A 10,766-nucleotide genomic window follows, 5' to 3' on the forward strand; every position below is an offset into this window, starting at 1 on the left:
AACCAGGAGAAATGAAACATGTGGGACGTGGCCAGCGGTTTTTCCTCAGTACTTGAACGCGGCCAAATGTTCCCGGGAAAAATGTTACGCCATAAACCCCGCCCCTGCTCCAACGCTCAGAAGAGGGTACGTTTGTTTTAATTGACAACCTGTCCCGCCTTCACTAACAGGCGTCAGCACCCGTAGATCAACAGTTTCCATCCCACCGGCTTAACGAGCCTCACTGCGGGTCTACATCAAACCAACAGCACAGTACGTTAAGACTCCGCCCCTGTAAAACAGTCTGGCCAATAAGAAGGCTCAACATCAGTGGCGTATTTGAATATTCATTATTTTTCGCGGGCTTTCAGTATCACGTGGTCGTTTCGCGCGAAAAGCGACTCGCGACAGGAAGAAGAAGTTTCTTTACAAGAGGCAGAGAAGAACAGACACGGAACAATGGCGGTGAGTTAAAACTCTGAAAAGTGGACTAAATATCTCATTGTGTGCTTTCATGCGTTTGCTGGAGGAGTAAGAAGTTAAATTCAGCCGATTGTTTGTTTGTAGTTTGATTTTCCGGCTGTTTTTAGTTTGACATTTGCGCTGAATCACAGCGGTGACAGTGACAGAGCCTCGATCAGACGACGGAATTAAAATGCTTTTAAAGTTAAACCTGCGCTCAACTGGAAACTACTTTAATCTCGCCTTTGCTAACATGACCAGTGCTCTGTTATTGTTGCTGTCCTTGTCCTCTTGTTGTAGAAAGCAGACTCGCCATGTGGCTGCTGAGCTCTTTGTTACTCGCTAGCTGTAGATGAAATGGATTACACTATGCTAGCGAGAATAAAAGATAAAACAACTACAAACCTCTTTCTCCTGATTCTCCTTCCTGTAATGTTGTTATTTCAAAGCGCTTCATTTTAACCACATGGCCGCCAGCTGCCAGTAATGTTTCCTGCGTCTTCATTATGATCTTAATTATGGCACATTGTTCTCATGGCTACAACATTTGTCATCTATTGTCATATTAACAGCAGTTAAACAGCGCAGAAGACACACAGAGGTTGGACACAGTTTTAGGAGACGATTGTTGATGCATTATAAGACGCATAGACGACAAATTCATCCTTTGCTTAAGTTAGTGTAATAATCCAGTTCAGGTTGTATTGCCTCATGTGGGGAATTTGGTTTGCAGCCTGGAAAAAGGAGATGCAACAAAGCAGACCCATCATCCATAAAACAAGTTTTAAAAAAAGGGAAATATGCCAGACAAACAACACAAACTGTTAAGGCGAAATGAGTGCACATTTTGTGGTTTTATTGTACATACTAAAAAGACTGTTATGAATAAATATAATATAAAAATGCACTGTTACAAGTACTGCAGGTGTTCTTTATAATACGGATGTTTACGTAAGTTATCGAAAGGAAAAGCTAATTATGCAGATGATCCTTATATATGTCAATCTACATATTTAGAAATACAATATTTATATTTATATTTGTGTCAACTGGAAATACACAAAGTACAACTACTTCAAAACGATGCTGTACATTAGCACTGCAAGTCAGGTAGATAATCAGGTAGATAAAAGTCATGTATTTGTATTGAAATAAGAGTCGTCAGAGTTATTTGTCTGCTTTGAATTTGTCATCGACAGGATTCCTCCGAGTCGTACCACATGGCCACCAGCCCCAGCCGAGCCTCCAGGAGGGGAGACCTGACTTCCAGCCCTGGGCGAGACCTGCCGCCCTTTGAGGATGAGTCGGAGGGGCTGCTGGGGGAGGGTCAGCTGCCCGGAGAGGAGGAGGAAGACGGAGATGGAGAGGATCTGATCGGGGACGGGATGGAGAGGTGAGAGCGAGGATGGATTTGTTCTGAATTTCAAACGCAGGTTTACTTTGTGCTGACCTGATTGCGAGGCTGTTTCTCTTCCATCTCTGCTCAGGGATTACTATGAGAACGAGGTCTTGGATCATTACGAGGCAGAGGGTTTGGACCTGGATGACGAGTCCCTGCCGGAGCTGTCGCCTGGAGCCCGGGCCCGCGCCGAGGAGGCCATGAGGAGGCGAGACAGGGAGCAGGGCATCAGCGGCCGGCTGAGGAGAGGACTGCTCTACGGTGAGGAGTGTAGTTTGGCCTGTTTATCAACACAGAGGCAAATTTGAATCTAAATCTAAATCTGCTTAGTAATCATAGAAACACACAGACCTCAGAACTGCAGAACTTGCCTTAGAATCATCACATTTTTAAGTTTACTTCCATTTCAAAGTAATCCAGTGACAGCTGTCTGTGTATCAACGTGGGCACTGCTAACAGGAGCTATTAATAGCAGATTCGTCATACTTCAGATTTTGCTTTTGTGGCCAAGTATGTGTGCGCATACAAGGAGTTTGACTCAGGTTTAAACTCTGGTTTTTAATGGTGCCAGTTTGCCAAAATGTAAGCAAATCTAGGCTAAAGACAGGGCTTAGCTTGTAGCCCACTGCTAACTCCATGGAAACATCACACTTCCTGTTTACATCCCCCAAAGCATCATGGGACCTTTAGTTCCAAAACTCAGACCATAATTATTCCCCAAATAGAAGTAAGACAAATAATAAAAACAGGAGCTTCAGAACCCCTGAATATGAATTGATACTCGATATTTTTGTTGACATTATTTCATTTTATTTTGCCCACAGCATCTATCTTCTAACATGTATCAAGAACTCATTTTTTCTTCTTTTATAAGAAAGGGTGAGGCTTTGATTAGGGTTTTAGGGTCTGAGTGAGTAATTTTCATTTAATTGTATTTATTTTTATTATCCAGACAGTGAAGACGAGGACGACGAGCGCCCGGCGGCTCGGCGGAGGCGACTGGCTGAGCGGGCAGCAGAGGGCGTTGCAGACGGAGAGGAAGAGGAAATGATCGAGAGCATTGAGAACTTAGAGGACATGAAGGTTGTAATACTGCTGCCACAGTTATGAAAGTAAAACGATGTGTTGCAGCTTTTCCTGTCGGACTGGTGCTTTTCCAGCTGTGGGTCTGACTGTACTTCCCGCTCTGCAGGGCCACACTGTGAGGGAGTGGGTGTCCATGGTGGCTCCCCGGCTGGAGATCTACAACCGCTTCAAGAACTTCCTGCGGACCCACGTGGACGAAAACGGTCACAACGTCTTCAAGGAGAAGATCAGCGACATGTGCAAAGGTAGCTCAGCTTACCGACTCGTCCTGCAGAGAACATTTAAATGCGTTACGACAGTAAAACTGATGGTTCTGGTTTTAAGTGAATGAACTTGTGTCACTCCAGAGAATAAGGAGAGTCTGGTGGTGAACTATGAAGACCTCGCAGCCAGAGAGCATGTGTTGGCCTACTTCCTTCCAGAGGCTCCGACTGAGATGTTGAAGGTGAGTGTTTGTATTTATTTATTCAGACAAACTATCCCGATGAAGAGGATTATATATTATATATTATTATTAAAATGTGATTTGTTCTGACCTGTGAGAGCCTCCATCTTCACACCAAACCTTTCTGGTGCCGTTCACACACAGTCTGGTACATTCACGTCTTTGGCTCGGTTTGTTTTGGCTTGAATGAAAGCTGTCAGTGAAACTCTGGTGTGGCCTAAACAACTGGAGTCCACTTCCATAAGAAGAGGTCCTGTTTACTCCCCTTGGTCTGTTTGTAAAACGTCAGTGTGAACATGAAACAGACCAGAAATAATGAACAACACCAGATCATTTTATTTTCTTCAGTCTGAACTGATCAGCAGGTGTGTAAGTGACTGAAATCGACCCCTGAAACCAACCCGCGTGTGTTCTGTCAGGTTTTTGATGAAGCGGCTAAGGAAGTGGTGCTAGCCATGTATCCGAAATACGATCGCATTGCCCACGAGATCCACGTCCGCATCAGCAACCTGCCGTTGGTCGAGGAGATCCGCTCACTCAGGTAATAGTTTATTTATTTTTTTAGCATCAGTCCTGGAAGCGGGATCCTTGCTGAAGCTGCATTCACGTCACGTGGGATGGATGGTAGAGACATGAAAGATGCTGTGCAGAGTTGGCTGTGGGAGCATTGGCGATGCTCAGTATTATTTTCTAACAATATTTCGTTAAATTTAGATTTAATTGCTTTGAAATGTGCAGTTTGGCTGATGCAAGGCGTTGTAGTTTTATCCCTGATGTGATTGGATGTTGACTGTGGCAGAGACTCATAATTACAATAACTCTGATATGACTTGAACGCACCACACGGTTTCTGTATATTTTCCTGCAGATTTTTTTAAAGGATCTAATGATTGATGGTGTCACATGTTCTACAGATTGTGAAATCTAATAATTATAAATGTGTATTTTGTGGGTTATATAAATAAAGCTGACTCCCTACAAACTGTATACACAAACACTGCATGAATCAGTGCAGACATCTGGATCAATATGAGCAGATGGAGTAGTAAATAATGCATGTTTAGTCAAGGTCCACAAACAGTGTTCTGCAGAAAGCAATAAACACGAGAAGGACTTAACTTATTGCTTAAACTGAAGATTCATATAATTAGTTGACGAGTCAAATAGCCTCAGCTTTGTCTGCAGCTTTCTGCTCTTTACAAACTTTCTTCTTCTCTCCTCCTCAGGCAGCTCCACCTGAACCAGCTGATCCGGACCAGCGGCGTGGTGAGCAGCTGCACCGGCGTCCTCCCTCAGCTCGGCATGGTCAAGTACAACTGTAACAAGTGTAACTTCGTGCTGGGACCCTTCTTCCAGTCCCAGAACCAGGAGGTGAAGCCGGGCTCCTGTCCTGAGTGTCAGTCGCAGGGCCCCTTCGAGATCAACATGGAGGAGGTGAGCTGGGAAAGCTGGTTTGCATTCTTTCAGTTTTTTTTTTTTTTTTTTTTAAATAAAAGGTTCATCAGTTCTCTTCTTTCTCAACCAATCGTCTCTTTGTCTCCGTGGCGTAACCAATCGTCTCCCTCCCGCAGACTGTGTACCAGAACTACCAGCGAATCACCATCCAGGAAAGCCCCGGTAAGGTCGCCGCAGGCCGCCTCCCGCGCTCTAAAGACGCCATCCTGCTGGCCGACCTGGTGGACGGCTGCAAGCCTGGAGACGAGATCGTGAGTGGACTTAAAAACACAGATAAAACATGTTTGTCCTTGAAAACATGAAAAAACATTTGAGACGTGCTGCACAGCGGCCACACGTCCGTTTTTAAAACAACTACACTCGCATGCAAAAAAGAAAGTGATAACCAGGTGTTTAATTCTTCACCACAGCGTTTATATGCACACTTAATTTTCCTCTACTATTCTGAGTATAACAATATTCTGAATTTGAGGTTAACGTACTGAGTGAAAAAAGAAGGCAACACTTACATGATGTTTTTTTTCCCCTCTCAGGAACTGACGGGCATCTACCACAACAACTACGACGGCTCCCTGAACGTGTCGAACGGCTTCCCAGTGTTCGCCACGGTGATCCTGGCCAACCACATCACCCGCAGAGACGAGGGCGTCGCCGTGGCCGAGCTGACCGACGAAGACGTCAAGGCCATCGTCACCCTGTCCAAGGACGAACGCATCGGAGAGAGGGTGAGGAAACGCCCGCGAGTCTCGGCGCTGACATTAGCAACATTAGTGCGCCTCTGAAGTTTTATTTCAGATGGTCAAACAGGCGAGAAACATTGAAACTGCAGGTGTTGCCATAGATACCAGGTCGACTTCATCAAGTGTATACATGTATAAGATATATAGCTGAATGAAATCTATATCTGATCCATAATGACCTTAATTAAATGAATAAGAAACATATGATTGGTGGTAAGTTATCCCCACTGATCCAAACAGCTGCTTTGTGTTCAGTCTTATAATCGCAGATGTTTGCTAACTCGCTTTCTGTCGTGTCGGCAGATCTTTGCCAGCATGGCGCCGTCCATCTACGGTCACGAGGACATCAAGAGAGCCCTGGCCCTGTCGCTGTTCGGAGGAGAGCCCAAAAATCCCGGTAGGCGAGCCGGCCTCCAGCCTGAAGTGTGTGCGCCCTCACGCTCGTTCTGTTACTCAGCAGCTCTTTGCTCTGTCTCCAGGTGGGAAACACAAGGTGCGTGGAGACATCAACGTGCTGCTGTGTGGAGACCCGGGAACCGCCAAGTCCCAGTTCCTCAAGTACGGATCACCTAATGCACGAAAAAGTCCAAAGATCAAGAGCTGGAAACACTGTAGACACGAGTTAGAATTAGAAAAGCATGTAACACAATAAACCAGGACTCCAAACCAAATCTGAAAGTGATGAAGAATATTTGAATAGAACGCCTCTGAAACTGGACTGCTGTTGGATTTTTCTCTGCAGGTACGTGGAGAAGGTGGCGAGTCGTGCCGTGTTCACCACGGGTCAGGGGGCCTCTGCCGTCGGTCTGACCGCTTACGTCCAGAGACACCCGGTCAGCCGCGAGTGGACGCTGGAGGCCGGAGCGCTGGTGCTGGCCGACCGCGGAGTCTGTCTGATCGATGAGTTCGACAAGGTGAGCAGAGACACGACTGGATGTAAAAAAAAAAGACTCTTTACCGTCCCACTTCTGAATGGTTTCTGTGGTCAGACGGCCCTTTTCTGTCATAATAAACATGTAACTTCACCGTTTCCTCCAGATGAATGACGCAGACAGGACGAGTATCCACGAGGCCATGGAGCAGCAGAGTATCTCCATCTCCAAAGCCGGCATCGTCACCTCGCTGCAGGCCAGATGCACCGTCATCGCTGCCTCTAACCCCATTGGTACGAAAACAACATCAGCCTGTTTGAAACCAGGCTGAATATTTTATCACTGCTTTAGACAGAGTTGAAAAGGCCCGCGTGGTGCATTCAAGTCCAGCTACGAAGCTCTGACATCTGGTTGAACAGCTTAATGCCTAAAGGCTGCACATTCACTATAACGTGTTCACAAGCGTCATATACACATATTCACCATTAACTAGTTGTTAATTAGCCTGCATGTTAATAGCATGTCAACTCTTTTATTAGTCATTATGAAGCACTTATTAGTGCCTTATTCTGCACGACCACATTCTACAACTACAAGGCCATTAACTAATTATTAAGAGCTTTCCTGCAACAAACTCCTAATTCCTGCTTATTGATGAAGGAAGATGTTGTTTATGTAGATGAATTACAATCTAAATAACTTGACCCGGACTCTTAACACCCCCAGAAATCAGGCATTAATTAATAAAGCATTGCTTGTTCCCTCGCAGGCGGCAGGTACGACCCCTCCCTGACCTTCGCTGAGAACGTGGACCTGACGGAGCCCATCGTGTCCCGTTTTGATGTGCTGTGTGTTGTCCGAGACACCGTCGACCCTGTGCAGGTACACACACACACACACAAATCTACGTACCTGTCTATCTTTTACTTTGAGCTATGTTGAATGACGTCTGCTGCCCTTCCATTTGATGCCTAATAAAAATGTGTTTTTTCTGTGTGTGACTGTGACTCCGGATGATTGGGAATCAGGCTTTAGCATGATTTGGTGATAAAGTTTGCTAATCAATATGACTCTTGTCACCTTTACTGCCAGATCTGTTCAGTGTAAAACAGTATTTTGCTCTGTAGTAAAACATCTGAATCCCTGATGTGTTTGCAGAAGTCCTTAAACGCCACACAGACGCAGCTCAATAAGCTGTGAGAGACTTTAGTGTGAATTAAAAATCTGAATTCAGTCTGGCATCAACCGCTCACTGCTCCCCGCTCTGGCTTGTGATTGGCTCTTCTTCCAACCAGGATGAGATGCTGGCACGCTTCGTGGTTGGCTCGCACATCAAGCATCACCCTGGCAACAGAGAAGGAGGCGTGGCCTTAGAGGAAGTGGTTCTGCCCAACACGTCTGATGTGCCGCCGATTCCCCAGGACCTCATGAGGAAGTACATCATTTACGCCAAGGAGCGGGTACGAACCTACGAACAGACCAAAGAAGACATTTAGAGGCAACAGATCACTTCACAGTGATGGGAAGAAAAGTTCTGCATGTGTTTGGTTCAACAGAATGCGGAAAAACAAGGTCACCACTCAGGTTTTCTACTGTTTTGCTGTAAATGTATTAATTAATTTCTTGTGCCTGCAGATTCATCCCAAACTGAACCAGATGGACCAGGACAAGGTGGCTCGCATCTACAGTGACCTCCGCAAAGAGTCGATGGTGAGCCCCCCCAAAACCTTTTACTGACACTTGTTTAGAAATCTCCAGGACGTATCACTGGCAGATAATTCTACAAAATACATGTAGGTGAAATGACAAGTTAAATTATAGCATTCATGACCTAGTTAAGGCAGCTATAGTGTGAAAGGTGGTTTGCTGCTGCTTTCAAAGGTAGTTTGGGCTCAAATGAAAAACCAGCCATGTTGCTTTGGTCACAGGCCACAGGCAGCATCCCCATCACAGTTCGTCACATCGAGTCCATGATCCGCATGGCGGAGGCTCACGCCAAGATGCACCTGAGGGACTACGTGCTGGAGGACGACGTCAACATGGCCATCAGGGTCATGCTGGAGAGCTTCATCGACACACAGAAGTTTAGCGTCATGAGGAGCATGAGGAAGGTGTGTGACTGCCTGCGGGGTTCTCTGTTTAAACACCATCAGAGTGAAGTTCGACGGTCCCCGATGCTTCCTGGTTTCATGCTTGTGTTGTCTGTGTTTCCGTCCAGACGTTCGCTCGCTACCTGGCCTTCCGCAGGGACAACAACGAGCTGCTGCTCTTCATCCTGAAGCAGCTGGTGTCTGAGCAGGTCACGTACCAGAGGAACCGATACGGAGTCCAGAACGACACCATCGAGATACCAGAGAAAGACCTGCAGGACAAGGTAACAGCTGCTGGAAGATGAAGCATCAACAAGCTAAATGCTAACGTGATATTGCTGACAAGCTCATCTCATTGTGCTAATATGCTAAATGTCACGTGCTACGCGTCTCTAAGATTTTGTCCCACCTCTGCTGTCCCCCGAGAAATGAATGCAAGCTCTAATCACCTCCTTTTGTCCATCTCCTCCCTCATCCTGCTCCTCCTCCAGGCGAGACAGATCAACATCCACAACCTGGTGGCCTTTTACGACAGCGACCTCTTCCACTCGAACAAGTTCAGCCACGACGGGAAGAAGAAACTGATCCTGCAGCAGTTCTAAGAACCTGACCACCATTCCTCCTCCTCCTGCCTGTAAAAGTGCTTCATTAACTCTTTTTCAAAGCCCAAGATGGGTCACTGGGGGCGAAACGTATGGGTTTCCATCATGTTGGACTCCGGGGTGAGACGTAGCTGCCTTTAGGTCTGAACTGATGCCTGGAAGGACTTTTTGTTCCACATGTATGAAATTGTTGGAGAAGGGAGGCAGTTGAAGGTGGTCTGAGTGGGGAAACAGCAGTAAAACTCCACAGAAATGTTCCTGTTGGAGCTTTAAATGTTGGAAGAAGTAGCAGTGAGGAAGAGGTGGATGTGCATGAGGAAGACCCTTCACAAAGTGGTGAAGTGGCCTCTGATCAGAGTGTTTCTACCGGGTGACTGGAAGGAACAGATGTGCATGTTCGTACCTCTCGTTACGCTGCATCACCACCGAATCTAACCGGGGTTCACTCCACCCTGTTCTTCCTGCTGTGTTCGTCTGTGTAGCCGCACTCAGGTGGGGCTGATTGTAAATAAATGTACATGTTTATGTCCGTGTTGTTGAGAAACAGGATTTATTGTTCCACTTACACTCGCCTGTGATTCCTGTTACCAGCTGTTCAGATGGAGGACATTTTACTCACTGACTCTAGATTTTTGCATTTCAAGCTTTTCTGTGTTCACATGCGAGGTGACTGTAGCTGGAACTAAAGCCTCAGAGAGCTTAAAGAGGTTGAAATAAACCAATGTTTGATGCTTCTACTGTTGGAATTCACTTGATGTTGGATTGTAGGTGTGTTTTGATATTAAACTTGTGATTGTTAAACATGTCATTTTGTCCACAGGGAGTTTTGTCCAGACCCAGATCTCAGGCTGTGTCATTCATGAACTCTGATCTAATTGAACTCTGCAGTGTTGATGCGACGGGTTGCAGTAGACTAAACAGCTAAATGTCTGTAAAGGGAAAAAGTTCATGCAGACACATGACATTTAAACTATGCGTTCTTATAGATCAAAGTTGATAATTGTATATAAAAGTTAAAATTATTCCCCCTTCAACCAGCTGCAACATTAAAATGCTGCTTGTACATTAAGGATTATTTAATTGAATGCAGGACTTTTACATGTACCAGAGTGTTTTTTCACTGGAACTATTAAGGATCTGAATACTGAGTCCTCTGGATTTAATATATGTTGGAATAATGTGATATAGAGTTTTCTACATCACAATAAGTGGTTATTATAATAGCAAAAAAACAAAACAAAATAGGACAAGTAAATGTCCTATGTTCAAAAATCTTAAGTAAAAGTACAAAAGCAGCATAATGTGAATTCCCCTTTATGATCAGGTAAGGCTGGTCTTGATCCATAATAACACGTTATAAAGTATTTATTTTGTATTATTAATTTGAATATGAAAAGTAGCCTAGCTAGTAACTAATGGTCAAAACAGGTATAGTGGAATGAAAATGACAATATTTTCCTTTGAAACACAGTTGAGCTAAAGTAAATAGTATAAAATGAAAATATGCAAAACATTAAAATGATAGTATTGTCATTGTAAATGTTAGCATTTAGCATGTTAACCAGTTTTCTTTGCCTCAGCGTTTCTCTGTTTGCTCTGAGCAGCTCTTATATTGTGTTGTATTACGAAGGGGGGA

At 45.0% G+C, this 10,766-nt stretch overlaps 1 protein-coding gene across 1 annotated transcript; it reads left to right on the forward strand.

Annotated features, from left to right (window-relative positions):
* Positions 1-369: 369 nt before the first annotated feature.
* Positions 370-9,935, forward strand: mcm2 (minichromosome maintenance complex component 2). The gene is made up of 20 exons (XM_041954033.1): positions 370-444; positions 1,641-1,834; positions 1,929-2,101; positions 2,793-2,923; positions 3,033-3,171; positions 3,274-3,371; positions 3,791-3,912; positions 4,598-4,805; positions 4,943-5,077; positions 5,360-5,551; positions 5,870-5,963; positions 6,046-6,124; positions 6,309-6,480; positions 6,605-6,731; positions 7,208-7,320; positions 7,734-7,898; positions 8,074-8,148; positions 8,367-8,549; positions 8,657-8,812; positions 9,020-9,935. Exons 1-20 carry the CDS (start codon positions 439-441, stop codon positions 9,128-9,130), a joined length of 2,673 nt encoding a protein of 890 aa, XP_041809967.1. The 5' UTR covers positions 370-438; the 3' UTR covers positions 9,131-9,935.
* The last annotated feature ends 831 nt before the right edge of the window (positions 9,936-10,766 follow it).

Source organism: Chelmon rostratus, chromosome 2 (genome assembly GCF_017976325.1).
Source record: "Chelmon rostratus isolate fCheRos1 chromosome 2, fCheRos1.pri, whole genome shotgun sequence".
NCBI lineage: Eukaryota > Metazoa > Chordata > Actinopteri > Chaetodontiformes > Chaetodontidae > Chelmon > Chelmon rostratus.